Source organism: Eucalyptus grandis, chromosome 4 (genome assembly GCF_016545825.1).
Source record: "Eucalyptus grandis isolate ANBG69807.140 chromosome 4, ASM1654582v1, whole genome shotgun sequence".
NCBI lineage: Eukaryota > Viridiplantae > Streptophyta > Magnoliopsida > Myrtales > Myrtaceae > Eucalyptus > Eucalyptus grandis.
The window spans coordinates 33866266-33890596 of NC_052615.1; the positions used below are offsets into that span (position 1 = coordinate 33866266).

General features: G+C 39.3%; 2 protein-coding genes and 1 long non-coding RNA gene across 5 annotated transcripts; all 3 read left to right on the forward strand.

The window, feature by feature from the left end:
* Window positions 1-7822: 7822 nt before the first annotated feature.
* LOC104442009 (plant intracellular Ras-group-related LRR protein 5) lies at window positions 7823-10048 on the forward strand. The gene is made up of 3 exons (XM_010055295.3): window positions 7823-8398; window positions 8619-9535; window positions 9626-10048. The coding sequence occupies exons 1-3, from the start codon at window positions 7855-7857 to the stop codon at window positions 9737-9739; spliced, it is 1575 nt and encodes a 524-aa protein (XP_010053597.1). The 5' UTR covers window positions 7823-7854; the 3' UTR covers window positions 9740-10048.
* A 3057-nt stretch (window positions 10049-13105) lies between these two features.
* Window positions 13106-16783, forward strand: LOC120292882. 2 transcript variants are annotated; one of them, XR_005550502.1, is made up of 3 exons: window positions 13107-13577; window positions 13845-15688; window positions 16618-16783. It is a non-coding gene; the product is annotated as an uncharacterized LOC120292882 (long non-coding RNA). The 2 variants fall into 2 exon arrangements; XR_005550501.1 differs by lacking the exon at window positions 16618-16783 and having other exon boundaries at window positions 13106-13577; window positions 13845-16296.
* A 1097-nt stretch (window positions 16784-17880) lies between these two features.
* On the forward strand, window positions 17881-20236 carry LOC104442010 (protein LOL1). Of its 2 annotated transcripts, none has more exons than XM_010055297.3 (6): window positions 17881-18034; window positions 18359-18526; window positions 19036-19149; window positions 19277-19390; window positions 19547-19656; window positions 19886-20236. In XM_010055297.3, the coding sequence occupies exons 2-6, from the start codon at window positions 18460-18462 to the stop codon at window positions 19922-19924; spliced, it is 444 nt and encodes a 147-aa protein (XP_010053599.1). In that variant the 5' UTR covers window positions 17881-18034; window positions 18359-18459; the 3' UTR covers window positions 19925-20236. The 2 variants fall into 2 exon arrangements, with proteins under 2 accessions (XP_010053599.1, XP_010053598.1); XM_010055296.3 differs by lacking the exon at window positions 17881-18034 and adding an exon at window positions 18043-18203.
* The last annotated feature ends 4095 nt before the right edge of the window (window positions 20237-24331 follow it).

The window sequence follows — 24331 nt, forward strand, 5'->3', positions numbered from 1 at the left end:
TGCAGTAAGACACAAATAGTTCAAGTTTTGAATGGAACACCACATATTCATTGTGAGTGCTATCCTAGATTTAAGTTTATCAAAGTAAGCTTTCAAATAAGTCATTTCACTCAGATATAACTTCATACAATCTCTTGCCATTGTAAATTGTGAAAGATGATGGAAAAGAGGTTACAATTCAGTAACAAAATTCCGAAAACCAACATGCTCAACCATGGAAAATTGTTGCTCATCAATAATAATCATTCGAGTAAGTATATGACTATAACGTTCTTGATCAAACTTCCATGTCGTTAAGACACTATCACTAGTAGTATTTTCCCTAACCTCGCCAACTACACTTTTGTCACGTGATGCAAACAACATTGGCTTTTTATCTGTGCGAGAATAGTTTTTGCACTTTCTCAAGTGCTTCCACATAGTAGAGGTTTCATGATCAACATTATACACATAATCTATCCCGCAATGAATGCACTTCACCTTAACTGTTTTCTGTGTTTTCTCATCTATAATTCTCAAAAAATGATCCCAACAATCTGATTGATTAGCTCGCTTTTTACCCGAAGCAATATGAGAGTTAGGTACCCTCACCTTGTTTGTCGCGCCCATGGTTGCAAATTCCACTTCATCGGCTCCACGGAATGGCAATTCCATGAGTGGACTCATTTCATCATGTCCCTCTACTTCCATTGACATGTTTTTGTCTTAATCCATTGACTGAAAACTGAATATATATATAACATTAGTATTCCATAAAAACATATTAGTTTTCATAGTAAATCAAATCTCTCAACATAACTTTGGAGATAGAAAGTAATTCATTCATCCCAAGAAGTCATTCGCAGTTGGATTTATAATGTATTTCACACTTTTATGTCTAAAAGTTATCACGAACAATGCATCAACGACATTGAACAAACACAATAGTATCCAAATAAACTCTAAAAAGCACCTCATCTATGTCAAGTTATAAAGTACAAATGCCAGGGAAGAGATTGCACCCATTTCAATTGAAATGAAGCCTCCAATCTCAAGATGGTCCAAACATTTTTGGAACCCATACTTACAACAGTTAAAACTAGTGCATGATTCCAAGCCTTAGGTTTCTCCTTCTACTTATTTTTAGATTTATAATGTATTTCACACTTTTATCTTTGTAAATTTTTTCTTAGAAGGTCTCGCTTTGTCTTGGAGTATTCTCCTAATTTTTTCTAGAATTTTCCTCAGTTCCTTTTCTTGAATTGTTTTCAAATTTCCATCCTGGAAGACAAACCGGCAAACTGAGTTGGAATTTAACCTTTCTTGATACCATGGCAAAAAACAAGAATGTTAAGAACTCCTCAATGGAGGAAACCTTCCTAAACTAAACTTCGCTAGCATCAGATCAAATTGATCTAGATGAGGAGTAGGTTAACCCTAATCCTAGTGATAACTAGAACGCAACTAATGTGGCCGACCCTCTTCCTACTTTAGTTCAGATACCTAAGCCAATGCACTAGCCCTCATTTAAGTGGTATCTTGTCCAAGGCCAATGGGTGGGCAAGCTAGGACAGGCATGAGCTCAGCATGGCCCAATAGGAGAGGAGAACTTCTGGGATTTTGGAATTTAGCCAAATATAGGAGGAAATATCCCTCATTCACATGTAATCCACCCGAATGAGGGTTCGGGTCAAACAAATCCGTGTCATAGGATTGGATCCATATTGGGTTGAGGCTTTTCACCCGGTTTCATACTGTTGGGTCACGTGAACCCGGGTCATGGAATCGGATCCATATTGGGTCAAGGGGGAATTCCCTACCTGGTGTTTCCAAGCGATTTCATGTTGTATGTTCTTCTAGTCAACGGCGGTGCTGGTCGTCTTGAACTTAGTGACCCCCTTTTCACATCACCAGCTGATGGATTAGAGTTGTGACTCATCTATTTGCAGCTCACTGGACCACAAAATTATAGTGCTTGGACGCGAGACCGCTAGCAAAAGCCCTTGTCACAAAGGATAAGGATAAGTTTCTCGATGGCATGGTTCCCTTCTCGACTGAGGAGCGTCTTTAGAGACATTGGCGAAAGTGCAATCAGTTGGTTCGCACTTGGTTCGGCAACTGTTTAACCCTCAAGTCACGGTTGGGCTACCACTAACCAAAGAGTCTAAGAGGTTTTGAGAGAGCATCCATGAAATGTACGGTTGTCTGGATTGCTAAAACTATTCACCATCACCCAAAGCCTGTCGGAGTTGAAGCAAGAGAACTTTCAAGGAACCTTTCGATTATCGCTTGCTTCAATTGGCTCTCAACCCTTTGGAATGAACCTGAAGCAGCAAAGGAGTGGCTCAAGGGTCCCAAGAGCACTCTCAAACAATATAGGGAGATGAAGAAGAGAGAGAAGGCTATGAGATTTTCCTTGTCCTTAAAAAGTCGTATTCATCGTTTCGATCGCAACTCCTTGCAATGGGCCCCTCGTTGCCTCTCGGCCGGATCTATCAGTTGGCTGTCCAAGAAGAAAGCCAACGACTCACCGTGATTGAGCAAGGTCGAGTTGGCGAAGGGGTGCGTCTCACCACCTATTCCTTCGGCGTTGCTTAAGGTGGGACGACCACTGGTGGAGCACTTGAGAGATTTGAAAGCCAAGGGAGAGGACTTGCAGTTGTGACATCTAAGAGAAATCAAGGGATCCCTACGGTTTTTCGCATGAACGGGTTGGATCATCCCACAAGATCAGATGGATGGGATCAGAGGGATGGATCGAGCGGCTGAGATCAACATGCAGGAATGGACAGCCCTCGATCGTCCATTAGCTCTACTAAATCAAACGGCTATTGTCAAGCCACGTTGGCCATTAGGTATAAAGTATCCCATGACTCACGAAATGCCATATGATCAAGGAAGGTTAGTGGGCAAAATTCTAAATTTAAAAATAAATATTGTGAATATTGCAAGCATCTACATTACACTATCAACACATGCTGAAAATTATATGGGAAACCTAATGATAAAGACCAAAGGGAGAAGGAATTTACTGCTTATCAGGTTTCTGCATAAAAAGTTGATGGGGACATATCAGACTATTACCCAAGATCAATATTATAACATTATGAAGGCTCTCAGTTAATTATCAAACAATGACAAGGCTGCAAGTTTCTCGGGTATTTTCTTGGCAAGACAAATTTAATATCAATTGATGTATGTATAATTGATTTAGATGCCGGTGACCACATAATTTGCAATGAGTAATTATTTTCTCATTTAGTGTGTCTTCTAAATGGAAATATCACTCATGTCACCAAAATTGACACTGTTCATTTTAGTTCAAATATTACTCTATAAAAAATGTCCTGTAAATCACTACCGCCTTGGTGGCCACGATGGTTTGGGCTCTCTCCCCTTCATGAAGGGGAGGAGTTCGAATCTACTCACGGTCGCTTGGGGTCTTAAGTGGAATGTCGGGGGTGGTAGGTCCTCCCGCTTACGTGCCGGCTGTACGGGGTTCCTGAGTAAAAAAAAAAATGTCTTGTAAATCCCTGATTTTGAGTTCAACTTCTTATCCATCTCAAAAGTTTGTAAGGATAATTTTTATCTTGCCATATTCAGTTTGGACAAATGCTTCTTTTAGGATCTTTTGACTAGTAGACTGATGGGCCTAGGTAGTGTTGCATAAGGGCTCTATTTTTGGGTCAATTTCCCAAATTTTTTTGATTAATTGAACAAAGGAATTTCTTGTAATGCTATTACTAGAAATAAAATTTTTATTTCTCATTAACGCTTCTGTCATAGTGCACAGTTTCCATGTCCCAAATGTTTGATTTGCCCTTTGGCAAAACAATCTCAACCACACTTACCAATGAGTACATCTCGAGCTGTCGATGCTTTTTCATTACTTCCTATTGATATTTGGGGTCTCCATCACACCCCACATCATGATGACTCATTTTTTTCTCACGATTGTCAATGATCATACTTGCGCCACTTGAGTTTTTTTTATGTAACCCAAGAGCCAAACTTTTTCAAATCTGTTGAAATGCTTATCTCTCATAAAAAGTTAATTCGATAGCTTTGTTCAAAGAATTCGCATAGATAATGGACACATGTTCTTCAATGTGGAATGTGAGTCTTTCCTATCCTCTCATGGGATACTCCATGAGAACCTTGTACTTACACCCTTCAACAAAATGGGATTGTTGAGCGCAAACATCGATATTTCTTAGAAGTAGCTTGAGTTCTCAAGTATCAAGCTTCAATTCCTAAAATTTTTTGGGGAGATTATGTGGTCATGGCAACATACTTGGTTAATCACATGCCAGCTTGAAATCAAATCCTTGATGGACGTACTCCTTTTGAGTTACTTTACGGAAAACAACCAAGGATTGATCATCTTAGGGTATTTGGCTGCTTATGTTATGCAACAACTATGGGACCTCCGGATAAGATGGGTCCCCATGCCATTCGATGTGTTTTTATGGATATCCTCCCTACATAAAGGTTATCGAGTAATGGAAATCACTACAGGACACTTCTTTGTGAGTAGAGATGTAGTTTTTAAGGAAGACATTTTTCCATTTCGAGAGACTACATCTTCATCTTCTACCACGACATCCAATCATCGTCTTTTTTTTTTTTGTTGAAAAAGGACTTATCTATGGAACCTCAGTACGTACTCCTTGCACTTGAGCCACATGTGCCGATCACAATAGACTCTTTACACTAAGATGTTGCATCGCCGACCATCATATTTAAGGACGATCATCCAAACAACCTTTAAGTGACTTCTTCGCTGTAGGTTCATCATGAGTCATCTCCTATAGTTCCTAAGGAGACAAATTTAGCAACCTCGGCGTTCCGATCATCATATTTGACTGCACACATGAACAAAAGACTACATATGTTCCACGCTAGATTCTCTAGGTACATAATATCCTATGTCTTCTGACGTTTCATTTAGTTGACTATCACCAAAACACATGTGCTGTATTAGTTGAATTTATGAAGAATAGGAACCGTCTTCTTATTATGAGGTAGATGGTTCCATTGAATGGTACAAGACTTGTTTAGTTGCAAAAGGATTCACACAATAGGAAGGCTTTGATTATCATGAGACATTTTCTCCTATGATAAAAGAAGTTACTGTTCTCTCCTTCCTGTCCATTGTTGTCTTTCAGAATTGGCCATTACATCATATGGATGTCCACAATGCCTTTTTACATGAGGATTTGGATGAAGAAATCTACACGGAACTTCCGTAGAGTTTATGTAGACAGGGGGGTTCTTGTGTATGTTGTCTTCATAAATCCCTGTATGGGCTTAAACAGGCTTCTAGACAATGCTATGCCAAATTCACCAGTGCATTAACCAACGCGGAATTCCAGCATTCCAAGCATTATTATGCCTTATTCACATTGACTGAAGGTACTTCATCTATTTATTTGTTAATATATGTTGATGACATCCTTATCATGGGGAATAATGAGGCAACAATTAGAAAGTTTAAAAAATATCTACAATCTACTTTTCACATCAAGGGCCTTCTAAGTATTTCCTTGGCATTGAAATAGCTTAGTCTAACAAGGGAATTTGCCTTAACCAACGTAAATTCATTTTAGAGATAGTTTCTAAAGCAAGACTATCAAGATGTAAATCAACTACTATACTGGTCAACAAAATGCATAGTTGACAACACATGAATATGATGTGAGCTTGTCCTCATCCACCATAGATCCATTGCCTAAAGACCCATTGAGATATCAACGACTTGTTGGGAAATTAATCTATCTCATAATAACATGACCTGATATGTTATGTAGTGCATATACTCGGTCAATTCATGCACAAGTGAAAGCAATCCCATATGAATGCAACGTTGAAAGTTGTGAAGTACTTGAAAGGATGTTGATGACTTGGCATATTTTTGTCTCGTGATTGCAATATGAAAATGATAGCCTACTATGATACATATTTTATTAATTGTCTGATGACAAGAAGGTCCATGTTTTTGTATCAAATTGGAGCGATTACTTATTTCATGGAAAACAAAGAAGCAGTCAACTATATCATTATCATCAACAGAATCATAATATCGGGCTATGGCCAAAACTGTTTATAGAATAGTTTGGATTTGGGGACTACTATCAGATCTTGGAGTACAAATCAATGAACCTAGTGAATTGTTTTGTGATAATGATGTTGCACTCAAATTAGTGACCAATCTAGTTTTTCATGAGAGAACTAAGCACGTAGAGATTGATTGTCATTCCACTCAAGAAAAAATTCAAGAACGGATCGTCACAATGAGAGGAATTGGAACAGTAGAAATATGGTTTGATATTGTAAGAAATATTGATTTTAATTGATACAATTAGATCGGTAATTGATATTGTTAATTTATTATTTACTTGGTAGAATAGGAAATGTAATTATAATGTAATCATGTATATTTCTTTAATCGTGATGTAATCATGTATATTTCTTTCATGCTTTTCTTTAGCATTATAAATAGAGTAGTGTACATGTACAATGATATATAGAAAATACAGAATTACATTTCCTCCAAAATATTCTTCAATTTTTGTAAGGGCCAAACTTCGGGAGACGATATCTCATCACTTGAGCCTTTTTGGGCTCTCTCTCTCAATAGTTTTCGACAAGAATTTCTTGACAAACACAAAATCACCCAGAAATAAAGAAGAGTCAAGCTATTATAACACGACTAAGGACACTTTCTAGAACAATTTCACTCGTGGGACAAGAGACAAATAAGCATGAATAGCATTACTCAATCTCTTATGTTGAATTTATCAATTCATCATTTGGTGAACATTGACCCCCATTCGGTCGTTGTTGGAAAGCGGCTAAATTCATCCTTTTTTCGTCACTCTTTTTCTGACGTCACTGCTGAGGAACAGCAGCTGTGCTGCTCTCATCAGTGACGACATAATTCCAAGCTCAAAGCTTACAAGTCAAAAATCTGAACTTTCTTTTCCTTCTTGTGATGTTGATAATCCCTATGTACCTTCCACTGTTTTGATTGACTGATGAATTTTCAGTCTAATTTTTTTATATCGCCTTCATGTGACGTAAAACAATTTATCTCGGTCGTTTGCTTGCGCAAAATAAGTTTTTGTGAATTGTCTTTTACTAAAGGACCATCTTGCCAAAATAACTAACGTGTTTCTCCAGAAAATAACAAGTCTATATCACAAAACAAAATAACTCCTAATAAGTATCTTCTGGCATTTGTGAATGAGTGATCCACTTCATAGTAGATCAGTTTCGATATCGAAATTTGAAAACCATTTTTATAAGTCCTAATTCCAAAACATTGAAATGAGAATTGAACTGATTATACTTGGAACTAGCTTGAAGCCGAATTAGTTGGTTCCGATTCCACTCAAGAACTAGGTTTGGCTTTGTAAAGATCACATAATTGTATAATATATTATTCTTATGAGTCTAGGAATTTTTTATTTTGTAAAAAATCAAGGTGCATAAAACAGATTCTTAAACCAATTCAACCATGAAACCGACCAGTTTCATTGGTTCCCAAAGAATTCCATGAACTAAAATGATGAAACTTCTTTTTTTTTTTTTTTTTTTTTATATAAGATGGCAATAACCTTACCAACCTTTGATTTTTTTTTTTTTTTTTTTTTTTGACGAGACCAACCTTTGATTTGCTTCTTCCTTTTCTCCTTTTTGAAATTTATTTAAATTTGGGATAAATCAAATAAAAAATAGAGGAAGAAAAAGGAGGGAGACGTTGACGGCAAAAGTCTCTCTGCCAAAGCTCTTCTATAAATAGTGGCCCATTCCTTAGTCTCAAATCCCAAAACCTTGAAAAGCTCCCACCAAAACCAGGTTCTTGCTCCTCCAATGGCTGTGCTAACAAAGCAAGACCCTCCTCCACCACCTCCTGCTCTCGCGGACTCCATCGATGAGATCACGAGAATCTACAGATCGCTCCCTCCACGACCCGCCATCGAGGAAGTCGAAGCCGCTGCGTCGGTGCTCGAGACGGTGGACTCCGAAGAGAAGGCGAGGCTGGAGGAGATCTCGAGGCAGGAGCTTCCCAAGGACGTCCCCGCAGAGGTCTGCTCCGTCCTGAAGGAAGTGAAGAGGACCATGGTCTTGTTCCAGAGCCACGAGCAGAAGAAGGAGGCACGGCACGTGATCGAGGTGGACGGGATGTTTCAGAAGTTCGCCGAGCTCATTCAGAGAGCTTCTGAGCTGGTCTCTGGAGGAGGCGGCGGCGACGACCGTAGGGATGTGAGATTCGAGGACCCGGTTGAGAGAATTGTGAGAGAGGGTGAGATTATGGAGCAGAATCTTGCGTGCGGCGAGGTTGATGATGAAACAGAGAAAGAGAGTTTGAGAAAGTTGGTGAAGAGTGCTTCCGCAAAAGCGACGATCTCTACAGGTTCGAGTCGGTTCGTTTCCCTTGGTTTTTCTCATCTGGGTTTTCGCCTTTTCTTTTCTATTCATGCTAATTTTGAGTGTTCTTGATGTGATTTCTTGTAGAAGCAACTTAAAAGAGTCCCGATTTTCATGCTTTCATTCGTGAAAGATCATTATTTTCTGTTGATGTGTTGTTTCGCATCCATATTTGAAAACTGAAGTTTCTAGACTTGCATTTTCAGTTAAGGTAGATTCTGAGAAATTGAGCCTAATGAAGGTGGCTGCCCTCATTGAGAACTCTGCAAAAACCGGAGCTGAAGCCCTCGATCTCAGGGGGAAGTTGATGGATCAAATCGAGTGGCTTCCCATGTCTCTTGGGAAACTATCTGAAGTCACTGAGTTGGACATATCAGAAAATCGAATCATGGCTCTTCCGCCCTCCATCGGCGACCTAAGGGCCTTGAGGAAGCTATCCATGAGCTCCAACCAGCTCATCAATCTTCCTGAATCGTTTGGCGAGCTAATCAATCTCCAAGATCTTGATCTCCAAGCCAACAGATTGCGATCCTTGCCCGCTTCCTTTGGAAACTTGTCTAGTCTTGTCAATCTCGATCTAAGCTCGAATGAGATGACCCGATTGCCCAATTCCTTTGGGAATCTGGAATCTTTACAGAAACTAAATGTGGAAACCAATGAGCTTGAGGAGCTTCCTTACACGATTGGCTCCTGCTCGTTGCTTGTTGAGCTAAGGCTAGATTTCAACCAGCTCAAGGCTCTTCCAGAGGCGATCGGGAAGATCAAATCCTTGGAGGTTCTCACTTTGCATTACAATCGAATCAAAGGGTTGCCTACAACTATCAGCAATCTTTCCAACTTAAGGGAACTGGACGTCAGCTTCAACGAACTTGAGTTCGTGCCCGATACCTTGTCCTTTGTCATGAGCCTTGAGAAGTTAAAAGTCGGGAACAACTTTGCTGATCTGAGATCCCTACCGAGATCAATAGGAAATCTTGAGATGCTCGAAGAACTTGACATAAGCAACAATCAGATAAGAGAACTGCCGGATTCTTTCAGGTTCTTGTCAAGGCTGAGAGTTCTAAGAGCCGACCAGACACCCCTTGAATTGCCTCCGAGAGAAGTAGCCAGACTTGGTGCTCAGGTACTGCTTCATTACTACGTAGTGCAATTCTTTAGGTTCTTTATCAGATGGTCATTTGGTTAATACTCTCTTTCAAATCCTGTTCATCAGGCGGTCGTGCAATACATGGCAGATCACGTGGCTAAGAGAGATTCCAAGTCCGAACCAATAAAGAAGAAAAGAAGGTGGTTCTGGTTCCGGTTCTGGTTCTGCTCAAGCGCTTAGCCTAGTGTAACTTCCACAGAGAAGGACCTGGCCTGAGCCTTAACTGTTTCGCAATCTGTCCCATGTGTATATCGGAATGCGTATATCATCCTTATTTCTATGTCTATTTATTCAAGCATTCTGTTCTGTGTAAATCTTTGGCCGACATCAGTGTGTGATATCGAAATTCTGTACATATTACAGTTCAATGCGCAACTTATGCCCATGAACATAGACTATGCTTGGTGCTGATCTTCTCATGCATCTGGACTTGTGGAAAAGGAAGAATTTTCTTCTCGAGTAAAGTCAATCTTAACGGCTTGATGTTGATTCCTTTGATCTTTACATGCCTTGACAGATGCAAACAGTATGCATCAACCAGCCCACAAATCACTTTACCTTATCTGTAATCCCACGGTGCAAAACCCTCACTCAACGGAGCTTGGAGTTGACAGATGCATTAAAAAAACTTGCACGACACAGCTCTTTTCTTAAGCTACAAGACAACGGTCTCCATCGTCCATTAGCACATAAATCCTTATCCTAATCCAACCGATAAGGATGACCTCGGAAGCCAATGTCTACGCTACCCCGGTACTGATACGCAAATGTTCTTCCCTTGCTTTACTCCTTTTACTCTTTTGGAGAGTCGTGGTCACCGACAAATCATCGCGATTATTCAAACATCGAAAGGATTCATCAACACCTAACGCTAGGATTATATTCCACCTTCCCATGTCTTGCATGCAATTGTATATTCACGGGATCACCAGCTTTCCGCCCTTACAAGGCTACCCTCGAGCTTCAACCGGGGAAGTGCTATCTGCTGAACTCGACTGACCCAAATGAGAGCAAAGCAAGAAGATTTTTTAGTATAATCTTTTATGAGGAGAAGACCAACATTTCCAGCATAAAATATGGTTTCGGGCAATGACGTTTGCGGGATTATTTAAAGAGGGGGCTACCTAGATTTTCTTGCCGATAATCTCCTAAATCCAGCTATCGATTTTCCCCAAACCAATGGGCTCAAATTCGTCGATGGTATCGCCGATCTACATGCCTGGTTTCTCGCTTTGGATATGGAGTGGACCTACCTCGGAATCTTGGGGACAGGCCCGCTTCATAAGCATCGGGGCATTGATTATGACATCTTCCTAATTCCTCCTAATATTCTCCGCTGGATGCGAGCACCTTCGCTAGTAAACGCTAATTAAAGCGGGAACCACGTTTGGGAGATTGATTTTACTAATTTTCAATCGCATAGGGAAGACGCCATTTGGGGTCAAGCCACAGGGAAGAGAAAACCGTTTACAACATTCTTGTTTATTTATTTTTATTTTTTATTTTTTAATTTAAGGGACGTAAGTGGTCATTATCTTGACAATGGTATTACTGTTTATGGAGACACGATGCGTGGGTAGGAAGAAAATTATATTACGCGGGACAGGTGTCACAAGAAGAAATTATTGTTTGACATTAAATCTAGAAGCGATCAGTTCAAGGGTTGGAATTTAGTGTGGGAAGTTCTCACCTTGGAATCAGATCGCCCACTAAGGACTAATCCTACAAATGAGAACCACGAACTATCTATTGTGATCTGGTTTTTGGGTGGGTCCGTGAAACTGGTCTACATATATTGCCTCACACTTGCTACTAAAAGTCGTGGGTTGTTTCGAGTAAATAAAAGACGGGAAAAATTTACAGCAGTTCAAAGAGTAGATTCTGATCTGACTTGGAGATGCGAATGATATGCGATGTGTGTGTAGGAAGAAAAATATATTAAGTGCGAAAGATGCCACATAAATAAATTATCGTTTGAACCTCAAATTGTAGAGAACCAAAAACCTGTTTCATACCATTATTGTTTTAGATTTTTTTTTTTTTTTGAATGGAGATGGATAATGCCGACTTTATTAATATAAATGTTAGTATTTGTGCACGAAAAAAGTATCAGGTGATAATTGGAAGTGCAATATGTCTTGTGTCTTCTGATATTATTGTGAGTTCCACGCGATAGCAACGACTCACACCTATTTCTTGGAATAAGAAGAATAGTTAGCGAGTGAGATCATCTAGAAATATAAATTTGACCAATATAATGAAAGACAATTTCGGTAGAATGGGAATCAAATAAAATAGCCAGCTATCTTATTAGCTTTAAACTTGTCAATGACGATTTAGGGCTTGTTTGGTAATTGATCAAGTAGTGCTTAATTTTATTCTTTTATTCTCCAACATAAAAAAAAAAGAATAAAAATTTATTTAGTAACTTTTTTTGTTCTCGAAAATGGAGTTGAAAGAGAATTAAGAAGTTGAAAAAAGTTATTTCTTTATTCTTGAAAACAACTCGAATCAAGTCCATTTTCTTTTTTTTTCCCCTCTTTTCTTTTATTTTCTTTTTTCCCATTGTTCTTCTCCTTCTTCCTTTGGCTAGTGACTTGGCTGGCACTAGGGAGGCTCGACCTTGCTAGGGATTGGCAACACTTTGACGAGGTCATTGGCCAAAGGAAGAGGAAGAAGAAGAAGAAAAGGAAAAACGAGAAAAATATAATAACATTATTTAAAAAAATTAAAAAAATTCTAATTCCTAAAAGAATTTGAGGTCTTACCGTGTATTTTTATCTCGAGAATAGAAATTTTAGACAATTATTAAATGCTTTCAAAAGCTCGGAAACTCATATAGGGAACATAACAAAAAAATCATTTTTAAAGAAAAATTATTCGAGAAACAAATGATTACCAAATAGGCTCTTAGTAGGTGTTAACATGGTCATTGGACAACCTCATTAGCTTCAAACTAGGTCACCAACAACAAGATTACGTGCAACCAAGAGAGATTGACATTTACAATTTCCTAGCCAGAACAATAATAAGTAATGCATTTATGAAATATAAAATAAATTTATTTACTAAATTAGGATATTTAATGAAATGGAGTGATGAAATTAAAATAATCTACATATATCATTTGGCAAATCAAAAAAAAAAAAAAAAAAAAAGAGGAAAAAATCAAGACTATAATGGATTACGGGCACGAGTGATTGGTTTTAGAATGGATCGGTTCCCACCGAATGAAAATGCTCGTTTCTCATTTTGCGTCTTGGATTTTTAATGAATGAAAATATCATCATAAAAAAACGCTGAACATTGTGATAAAATCTGATTGAGTATATTGACTTGCTAGCAGAAGAAAAGCATCAGTCCAGTCCGATAATCTGGGTGGTTCAATCCGCACTTGAAATTGAAAATCGGACCGATAATCATTGGTTTCAAATTTGAGGAATCGAAAACTGCTTGGGCCGGTTCAGTTGGGTTCGGTTACAGTGCTCTCCCTTAATTACAAGCATAAGCCCGGCCCGAGCCCGGCCCAAGCGACGTTCGGGAGCTTTGACGCTCTGAATTCTGCGTCGTCTCTCTGCTCTTCACGACCGACCGACGCAACAGTGTCCCGAATTCCGGCAACTTCTTCTCTGTCCAGTCGCGGCTTCGTCTTTAGCATCTTCGAGAGCTCGTAGCGATGAGCATCGCGCGGAGATTCTCTCCGTCGTCGGCGATCCTGCTTCGTTTGATCGTCTATGCGGACGTAGGTTGGGTAATCTATGGCTTGAATTGGATCGTCTTCTAAACTTCAGTTTTCTTTCTTCCCTCTGGAAATTCGACTTTTCGGTTTAGAGTTTTCGGGTGGGAACCGAAGCCTGTTTTGATCTGGGTTCGTGTGTCAGAATTACGGGTCGAACTTTTCTTGCAATGGGAGAATGCAGCGAGCCATCGTTTGATGAATATCATAATGCAGTGCCAAGAAGAACTCCATCACAGGTGGCCGAGTCGGAGGCATGGCCTCTGGGTATTCATGAAGACGGTAAGAATCTTCCTGTAAAAGTAATTTTGAGTAATCCATCTTTTGTTATGCGCTGCTTTGTAGCATTTGTAGCAATGAGCGAGGCAATAATTTCATGACACTGAGAAACGTTATTGTTTTATTTTCTTGATTTTCTTGAACAACCACTAGGATTTGTTATTCATGGAAACAGTGCTTGAGCTTTGGCTACCGAGCTGTATGGCTATGTAATGGTGACTTGAGTAAGCCAGTGGAGTTGGAACACTTAATGTGGATATCATTTTGCAGATCTGGAACACAGAGTTTTACAAATGATGGCAGCTACCCTTATTTGGAGTGGTTGTTTGTCCTGTTGTCTGAGATAAACCATGTCTTGGTCAGAATTATTTTACATGGTTTTCTTGCGATGGCAATGGAAATTTATGGTAAGGTTTGAAACTTCATGAACCTTTATGCCATTTTAATTCATATAAGATCTGAAGGCATCATTTTAGACGAGTGAATGGGGAACGAAACTAGAGAAGTTAGAAATGGCTTAGACTGACTTCCCAAATTCTTTTGACAGTTAAATAGCATGATACATAAAGTCTATTAAATGCATGACTTCAGACACTGTACGAGGAGACAGGAATTATTGAGAGACGGGAATTATTGAGCCAATGCAGATAATGAAGCCTGTACCTCACATGGAATTCTCAAATGCTTGAAACGTTTTGATATCGAGATTGAAAGTGTAGAGACAATGTCCCTGCTGGAGGTGAAGAATGAAGGAAAGAGTAATGTCGGAGACAAATATGCATTGGCCTTTTGACAACATTAAGGAGGTTGAGGGTTGAAAAAGTTCAATCTAAGCTATTGGCACCAAATTCTTTCATTGAAGATGATAGCATAAGAATGGTATCTGAATGCAAATGGCATCAGAGATTCATGGAAGAAGCAGAATATTTTTGCAAGTATCCGAGTACTAACATTCTCTCTAGTGAAAAGGCTGCTAATATCTTTGGTTTATGATGGAGCCAGAAATCGCATGGACTGACATAATGCAATTTCAACATGGCAATGAGTGGAAAAAATTCAGGCACTATGCATTATCTTCCTCTGCACATGTTTGTCAGTATGGGTAGTAAAGTTTCCACTCTCCTAATATTTGAACTAGTGTTAATAATCGCGCAAACCTGAGTTCTCACTTTTTGCAATGCTTCTCTCTGCATGCAACTTAAGCGTTTTATAATGTCATGGATTTTGAAATGCTGGCCTTGGGTTCTTTTTGACGCAAACACCATGTTAATTGAAGGCGAAAAAATTGATCGACAATTTTTTTATTTTGGATTTTCTTTGGTGGGGAAAACCATCTAGAGACGCACTCTTTGCGACTGCTCAGAAATGCTTACAAGGTGGGCATGATATTTGACTCTGACCATGAGTTTCTTCTCCATGTTTTCTTGTCATTATGAACCTAGCAAATTGTGGCTGGAACTTGAGTTGCTAATCTTTTGCATTTGCAAGGCATCTAGGGATTCCAACAATATGACATGTCTGCATCTGATGGCATGGCACTGCATATCTGGACAAGAGCAAGTGATTTCCAAAATCGTTTTGATTTGTCTGTTGAAAGAGGCTTCTTTCATTATTGTTCATCCAAACAAATACTTGTTTTTCTGCTACAGAGACGTTATTTTCAGTTTGGGAATATGCCTAATGTTGAATTACCTTGAATTAGTACTGAGGCTATATGAATTTTCTTTGCATTGAGTTTATGGAGAGAAAAGCTAATGTTTGACTAGGAGATGCAGGTCCTTGTCATCTTTTAAAATGATGTGCAGATTTTGTTGGGTTCTCAAAGCGGAAAATTCTGGTTTAAGGTACACTCCAAAATCATAATCTTGTCTTTTATTTTGTCTAACAAGTCAAGTTGGTTGATTGATAAGGTTGCCTTAGTAGACCTTTTTAAGTGCGTGATGGTGATCTTCCTCCAGAAGACCTGCTGATATCATTCCAATGTCAGCTAGAGAAGTGGTGTGTAATGTGTATCCAAGAGGAGGTGTGTTTGGATAACCGGATTAGATTGGTTGGAAATCACAAATTTCAAATGCTGATGCTGCTCGAATCGTAAGGGCCACTGGAGTGGTAAGGTTAGGTTTCTCATCTAAACCTCGAAACTTATCCACTTGTCTTTCATATTGTCTTGTCTATACCACTGATTAATGCCTGTTAACAACCGGAGAGGCATTGCTAAGAGCCACAGAACAGTCTGTTTTTTCCAGAAAGGCAATTGTGTATTTGCAGTGCAAAAAATGCCTAAATATGTAACTCAAGGTAAGTATAGTTGGCATCTCGGATGCCCAAAGCAGGATGCTTTTCCTGGTGCTTTTCCATGGAAATGCGCTCCTCAGTTATTGCTATGAGACTTCTTTTTGGCGTGGATGTTATGGAAATGCATTTAGGTGGGTTTAAGGGTGCTTAAATTTGGTCATCAGAGTCATGGCAGAAGTCTCCCTAACTCAACATGGGGAGGAATTCTTTGGACATTTCTAGAACTATAGCTGGAATATCCATTCGGGATCAAACTTAGAACGCGGAAAAACTGCCAAGAAATGTAAAAGACGTGTGGTCCCTTTGCATCCTTATCTATGGACCCGTTAATGGAGGTTTTTGTTGTATTTCTTTAACTTATAAAGGCCACACTGCCCATCCTTGGACTTTTTTCATTATTAGCTCCCTCTTGTCCCTCTCTGCCTTATTTTTCTAGTCTCTCTTTTCCTTTCCTTTTCCCTTTGTCTCATCATTTACTTACTTTTTCTTATATTTAATTTCTCCCTGCATTCCAGCCTCATGTTCAAACACACTCTTCGCAGATATATTCACAGAATATTGCTCATCTCATATTTGCCTGCGTGCGCGAATGTTTGAACACACATTTGTACTGCTTTTTTAAATTTTATGGCATGTGAGAATTCGCGAGAACAGTTGAATTATTCTGCTACTGTTCTCCACACGCACACGAATATTTTATTTGATGTCGTATATGGCTTCCAAACTGGTAATACAAAAGATCTTTCAGGATCCTTGAGAGTGATACATAGCAGTGGACTGCCCTCTGCCGCAACTGTTTAATCAAATGGTCTACGGATTTATCCTATCCTATGTATATGTGACAGAGGCAATTGTCGCTTCTAATCTCGACCGGTGTCCGCCTTAACATAAATCTTTACCATCCAATGTTTCTTTTGCAGAAGGCAACTGAAGTTGTAGGAAAGTGTTCAATATGATACCGACTATTTCGTTGAAAGATTGTCGGCTGACTCCAAGTATGTCATTAAAGCAGGATGAGCATCGAAGAGCCATTCACCCTTAAATTTCACCAATTATCACCCGTTGCCACTGTGGCAGGACTCTCTGGTACAGTCACCTCAAGTAAGGAACTCTGAATCAGGAAAAACATGGATGTACTAGTCTTGACTGAGGGAAACGTGTACTGCGTTAGGGCCTGGCATTTTTCTTTTAGGTAGCTGCCAAAGCACAAAGAGTGCAGGAACCAAATTGAACTGGCAGCTAGCAAAGCTTGAACTTTCCATCTTCTCTCTTATACCAAACATGTTCTCTTACCATATACATATTTGGAGGGTCTTGTCGCTGCGACCCTCGTTAACACATGATGGTTGTCCCAAGGAGAATCCTAATACTGAACTCTCTGATTTTTTGCCTCGATTCTACTGGCGACGCGTGATATCAGCAGAATATCTCCGTTCGCAATCATCTAGGGCAAATCGCGAAATTTGATGATAGATAAGGAGAATAACGCAGGACCACCACCAACTAAAAAGCTACTGGCCATCTCAATCCAGTTGCAGACAGCGCAAAGATGGATGCGACCGACGGGCGAGATCGGCCGGTCGCGTGACGTGGGCTGGTTGGGACGCTTCGATGTCCGGAGGGGAGAGGAACCTGGGGCCAATGGCATCGTTCACATGCATGTACTGTAGGAAGCCAATGGGAGCCATAACAGCGAGAGGGAGGGATGGGGGTTGAGGGGGCCCACGGTCTCTTGGGAAAGGGTTGATCTTGATATGCTACCAACAGAGGGAAATTGGGTAGTTGATTTATCACTTCTACCGGAGCAGAGGAGCTAGGAGTTGAAAGCTTGGAAAAGGAAAGAAAGAATCTGATAAGAGAAGGCAGATAGGCTTTAGAAAAACCCACATGGAATTGTGCCTTAGGATGCGCGGCCTCACGTCCTCAAGGTCTTTCTCAGGGCCCTTGTGCCTCGATAATAACCCGGATGAGGTAAGATTGAGATATATTGGCTAATAAGATTAGTCGGGTGCTTTAAGAAGTTTGGACAACCTGACACCTATAAAAGAGAGTTAAAAATCTCATTTTAACGCCATTTTTCTCACTTACATCTTCCATTCATTGCCCCCACCCCTTTTCTCTCTCTGTCTCTCCCCCACTTCACCTGCAACCTGGAGAGTGGAGAGGTATGCTCGTGCCCCCACTCCATAATGGCCACTAAATTTTCCTTGGCTTTGGCCTTTTGAAGCATCTATTAAACTGAGGCGTGCGACACACTTAAATGCAATTGAATCGATCCCTATAGAAAATGGCCGGGTAGTTTAGGGAGAAATCGAAGCTTACTATTTCATTTTGGTAGTCAAAAATCAGTTCTTTGTCTAATAATCTGATATCTTATTGAGCTTCTGTTGCTCAGATTTCTTTGCTTTCTACAAGTTTCTTTCCATTTTTTACTTGTGAAAACCGAGTCTCTACTAATGCATCGTGTTTTGCTATATGTTGTCTGCCAGATACAGATGTGATGGGAGAGAGAGAAGCATACTCTGAGTCTGAGATTGCAGAATTTTGAGAGCTTTGAAGAAGGCAATCCCTACTCTGCAGGGTCGATACAATGCCGGTTCCTCTCGCTCCATATCCGACTCCTCCAACGACACCTTATACTCCTCCGCCTGTGAATGGTACCTTCCGATTCTTAGCTCCTTCTTTTATCTTGGGAGGATTCTAAGTATGTCCTTCAATTGGTTCATCAGAAAATGGAGTTTAGATGGTGGACTCTCAGGATAGAACAGTTGAAACTTCTAAAGTGCCAGCTGAAGCATTCTACTTATGTTCTTGTCCAGTTCACTTCACTCATCGCATTAATTATTGAAGATTCTATGATAATGCCCCAAAACTAAGCAGATGGCTTTTGTATTGGCATTGGAAGGAAGGACAATGAATCAATTGCTAAATGGAGGATAACTAAATTTGCTGAGTTTAAGAGAAAATGGCAGCTTCACTTTCAAAAGGATAAGCAATTAGCTGAGGAAGATTGCCAAAATTCCATTTTGTTTTTCAGTAGAAAATCTGTAAACTGCTGCAAGAAACCTCCAGCGTCACTTCCAAAAGTTCAAAACTATCGCTAATCTCTTGTCTGTTCTGGGTGTAGGAATTTCTAAAATCTGAAATGCACTTTGTTGCTGCTCAGGTACACAGAGCCAGCTTGTCTGTTCTGGGTGTAGGAATCTCTTGCTTTATCCGGCAGGAGCGACCTCCGTTTGCTGTGCAGTTTGCAATGCGGTCACTGCAGTTCCTCCTCCAGGTAACTTTCTTGACCAGCAGTTTGTAAATTGTAAACTTTAATTAAATTATTCAATCCTCTTGATTATACGAAACAACTGAAGTCTGGAATAACAAATTAGTGTCTGTTCTTGTGTGAGTCATGACAGGCACCGAAATGGCCCAGTTGGTATGCGGAGGCTGCCACACCTTACTCATGTACATCCGAGGAGCGACAAGCGTACAGTGCTCCTGTTGTCACACAGTCAACCTAGCCTTGGAAGGTATTGGATCATCAATGAATTTTAAATGTCATTACATGCTCCCCTTGTTTTTCCACTTCGATCGTCCAATATGTCAAAACGGGATGTTCCAAATGCTCATTTGATTTGTAATGCTTATTGAGGAGCTGATCTTACTCCGAATGGGTGTTGCAACAGCAAATCAGGTGGCACACGTCAACTGCGGGAATTGCAGGATGCTCCTGATGTACCAATATGGCGCACGGTCGGTCAAATGCGCTGTTTGCAATTTTGTTACATCAGTTGGTGTGAGTCTCATTTTCCTTTCTTCTGACGTCTCTGGTGTCTATCCTTTGAGATGCCCTGTAATTATCCACCGCGATTTCCGCATTTCCCGTTGGACTTTGCCGTACCTTGTCAATTCCTAGTTCTTAGATGTACACGATTTGTTCGGTGAGAAATATCTACAAGTCAAGCACTGGATATCCTCAACCTATTACACAATGGTAAACTTGGGTTTTTTCTTGGATGTTGCAGGCTTCGTCAAGCACACTGGAACAGAAGTTCACCAGCTAGAATTAGCAATAAACCTACCGGTCACAGGCCTCACAACTCATGGTTATAAGACTTCTATTCTACTGCCGCTGCCGCCGCCACTGCACATCAGCGTCATGAACGCAAGCAGAGAAAATCCCTACTAGTTTAACTTGTATAGAGTTAAAATCTTTTTTCCTCGCCGCGTGACCTTTCAATGAATAAGCAGTTTTCAGGTTTTGGCAGGTTTGGGCGTATGAGTCTAGCACTTGTAATGATAGTGACTCTCTCTCTTTCTGCTGTCAATGCATTTGGATAAGGAGAGGGAAAAGGGAGAAGAACTTCGCTTTCCAATCTGCTTACTTTAGCATGGTACTAAAACATGTCCTCAAACACACGGCACACAGCCTTATCCTCAACCCGGTATTATCCTTTTGAAATTCAACAGAGATTCAATTCAACCACCAGTAAGGACAAAATCAGGCGCTTGTTTTCAAACGAAAAGACGAAGTTACGTGATGAAACCTGCTAAACGAACTCATCCACATTAACCGAGTCTCATTAGATAGTGATTACAGGCGGCCTCTTTTTCTCTAGATGGAGACGTGTTTGCGCGAGGATCACGGCCTTAACCCACGTGACGAAAGCAAAGTTTAATGTCAACAGCATTGATTAGTTTGATGTTCGAACCGTATGCAAAATCAGACAACTTGAGAGAGCTCCTTTGTCCCACCACTGCCGACTAACACGATTTTCTTTGTTCTTAATTCAATATGGCGCACCAATCTCGGGTATCAACTGGCTAACTTTACGCATAAACAGCTGCGGTTAGAACCCTTTGAGCAGCCATCCAGGATGATAGTGCTTCGACAACAATAATGAAACTGCCTTATATTCATTTGTATAGGGTTTATGTTGACTTCGTCAGAAGGCTCCCATAATTTGTCACATCAACTCCAAAAGAATAAGTGGCGTTGGAATTGAGAAAGTTTCGTGAATTTTGTAGTTACATACAAGGAGAAATAGTGGCCGCGGTTCGTTGAGGCACTTCTTCGACGGTCCCCGTCCACTAGCCAGCTGGCCCATGAATTCTTCAGATCGGGCCGGCCAGACGGAATGGGCGGGCCCTCATGACCTAAATCATACCATTAAATAGCTGAGGTGATGAAGAGTCTTATGGTGGATATGTTTAGGAACATAATAATCTGTGATGAGAAGATGTTGACATGTACTTGGAGGTGATGCCTTGGGTAGGGGACTTTGCACATTAATTCAGTTTTTCAGAGATACAAATGCAATCTAATTTTGGAAATTTGAAAAACATGACTCTCTTCGGGGACTGACCATAAACAGCTTATTGAGATATATGTAGATAAATTAAAGGCTCCCTAGCAATGGACATGAATCTTTTCTTCTCACACAGCTCGAGAAGTTAGAAGTTATGTAATTCAATAAAAACATGCTCTATCATTTCTTACTCCTTATGATGTTCTGTCTTGTAACAAGTTCGATGAAGTAGGTTCCGTCGCATAATCTCAAACTTGTAACTTGATCCAACGTTTTAAGCGTTTGATAATGGGTAATTAGGGATAAGAATAACATGAGTGTCATAATTTTCGTATGACATTTACTTGAATATCATAACGTTTCTTTGCTCAGTTAAGTATCAAATCAGAGTAAAATCGATCATTTGATTATCATTTCCAGCAAATCACATTATTTGGATTTTTTTAATTTTTTTTTTGCCTTTTTTTGTGCTGGCGATGATTTGCCAGCCATGAAGGTCTCATCTAGACTAGGCAAGGGCCACAAAGGCTCTGGGCAAGGCCATCGCCAACTGTAGGTGAAGGCCTTCGCTGCCTTGTTGACAACTAATGCACTTAAGTAAACGCCGTATAAAATTTATGACACTCCTAATGTACTTATCCTAAAAATGTTTACACATAGGTCCCTTGAAAGGGTGATTATATAAATATTTGGAAAAATTATCAATTTAGTCTTACACTTTGCACAATATTTAAATATAGTCTTACACATAGTTTGGATGTCAATTCAATCTTAACTTTCCAATTTTGTCAATATAGTACTACACATTTGCACAATATTTAAATATAGTCTTTCCTGCCAATTGTTGTTGCAAATTATGACATGGAAATCAACAAATTGCCATGTAAGCATGCGGCTTGCGATGACTAGACACCACATCAACGATTTTTTGTGGCAATTGGTTGAAAAGATTACATTGATATAGCCCAAGAGTTTAGGACTACATTGACAAATATGAAAAGTAGGGTTGATTAAGTGAAATAATTAGTTGTTGACGATAAAATTATGATAATTGTAATTGCATTAGAAGACCATCCGATCAAACCTTTGGCAAATGCTTTTTTTTTTTTTTTGTCATTTCTAAATGCATTGGAATTTTCAAAGAAAGAGAAGAAAAAAAAAGTAAAAAACAATGTTAAATCTACGACCTATAAGAGATATTATGGTCAATTTAACGTAAAATGGGGCGTAGGAAGTAAAAAAATGGATGGAAAAAGTGCAAGCCTTTATGCATTTATCCTTTTCACATAATTCCTCATCTAAATATTAAACCTAACCTACTTATCTATATTTGAATTAATACGAGTAAATTAAAAGAGAGTATGATGGATTTCTTGAGTTAAGGGCCATATGGTGGTTGGGAAAAAGGAGAGGCGACGGAAGTAATTTATAATTAATGCTAGTTATATATTAATATATAATAATTGTTTTCAGGATATTTTAATTTTGATCTTTGCTGAAAGTCAAATTTAAAATATTTTGGATTTTATATACAATGAAGCTCATTCATGAGAAGTACCTAGTTTTATATATATGGTACCACATTCTATTAATGTCTTATAAAGAATTGATTAGTGCAAGGCATTTATATACATGGGACCTTTTTGGTAAAGTTCATTGGGATAGCTACATTGGCCCTCCCCAATCCTTTTACTAATAAATAAAAATATTGAAATAAAGATAGTAGGAATGTCATAACTTTTGTATGAAACTTACTTAAGTATCATAACTCATTCTTTTTTCACTCACTTAAGTGCCATATCAGAGTAAAATTGATAATTTGAGAGCCATTCTCGACAAATCATCTTATGTCGATTTTTTTATATTAATTTTCCATTTTGAAGTGGATTTTTAAAAAAAAAATTTTAATAATTGTTCACGAGTACTAATGATGCCATGTAGGATAACCGGTGTCTACATCAGATTTTTTGGTGAGGCGATTCACCAATGGTACTTAAATGATTGATTTTTCAAATTTGTAACACTCAAGTGAGTGGGAAAAAAGTTATAGTACTCAAGCGAGCGCCGTATGAAAGTTATGACAGTTCTAATATACTTATCCCATCTATCAGGATAGACATAGATAATTTAAAACCTCCCAAGAAATGAATATGAAGCTTCTCACACGGCTCAAGAAATTAGAAGATATGTTTAAATGATTGGCGGAATTCAATACAAACATGCTCTATCATCTCTTACTCCTTATGATGTTCTACCTTGTAACGAGTTTGATGGAGTAGGAGTTCCATAGTGTAATCTCAAACTTGTAACTTCATCCAACGTTTTAAGTGTTTGATAGTAGATAATTAAGAATAAGAATATTATGAGTGTCAAAACTTTCGTATGACACTTATTTGAGTGTTATAATTTTATTTTTTTTTGCTTACTTAAGTGCCGGATTGAAGTAAAATTGATCATTTGATTGTCATTTTGGCAAATCTTCTTTTGTGGAATTTTTATTTTTTCTAATTCTTTTCCTTTTTTTTTTAATGCCGGTGATAGTCACCGGCAACCCTTGTCAACCACAAAGGCCTCATCTAGACTAGGTGAGGGCTATGAAGGCTTTGGGCAACGCCATTGCCAGCTATGGGCGAGGCCTTTGTCGCCTTGCCGGCAATGAATGCCCTTATTAGTGGGGCTACAAAGGCCTCGCTTAGGGCCATTGCGTCCTTGCCTAGTGCTTTCACGGCCTCGTCGATTGCAACCCTTGCCTACACTGGGTGAGGCCTTCGTGGCTGGCATTAGCCCTTGTTGGCACTAAAAATAAAATAAAAATTAAAATTTTTAAAAATTAAAAAAATTTGAAATTTTAAAAAATATAAAAAAGAGAAAAAATTAATGTTCATGTCAGTGTTAGCGGTGGCACGTAGGACGACTATTGTCCATGTCGGATTTTCCGGTGAGGCAAACTATCGATAATAATTAAGTGATCGATTTTTCAAATTTGTGGCATTTAAATGCGCGGAAAAAAAATTATGGCACTCAAATGACGATCGTACGAAAGCTACACCACTACTATTGTTCTTTATTGGTACAGGTATAAGTTTGGAGTCCTAGAGTTCATTGACCGGGTTGACATAAGGGCCCCCATTACAAAGTACGTTTTCGGAAAAACAAAATAAC

What these genes read in the sequence shown, in the direction of transcription:
- LOC104442009 (XM_010055295.3), top strand. Translation starts at nt 7,855, where the DNA reads ATGGCTGTGCTAACAAAGCAAGACCCTCCTCCACCACCTCCTGCTCTC. An exon ending in AAAAGCGACGATCTCTACAG is followed by an intron (nt 8,399 to 8,618) that starts GTTCGAGTCGGT and finishes TTGCATTTTCAG; the next exon opens with TTAAGGTAGATTCTGAGAAA. An exon ending in TAGCCAGACTTGGTGCTCAG is followed by an intron (nt 9,536 to 9,625) that starts GTACTGCTTCAT and finishes CCTGTTCATCAG; the next exon opens with GCGGTCGTGCAATACATGGC.
- LOC104442010 (XM_010055297.3), top strand. Translation starts at nt 18,460, where the DNA reads ATGCCGGTTCCTCTCGCTCCATATCCGACTCCTCCAACGACACCTTAT. An exon ending in CACTGCAGTTCCTCCTCCAG is followed by an intron (nt 19,150 to 19,276) that starts GTAACTTTCTTG and finishes GAGTCATGACAG; the next exon opens with GCACCGAAATGGCCCAGTTG. An exon ending in ATTTTGTTACATCAGTTGGT is followed by an intron (nt 19,657 to 19,885) that starts GTGAGTCTCATT and finishes TGGATGTTGCAG; the next exon opens with GCTTCGTCAAGCACACTGGA.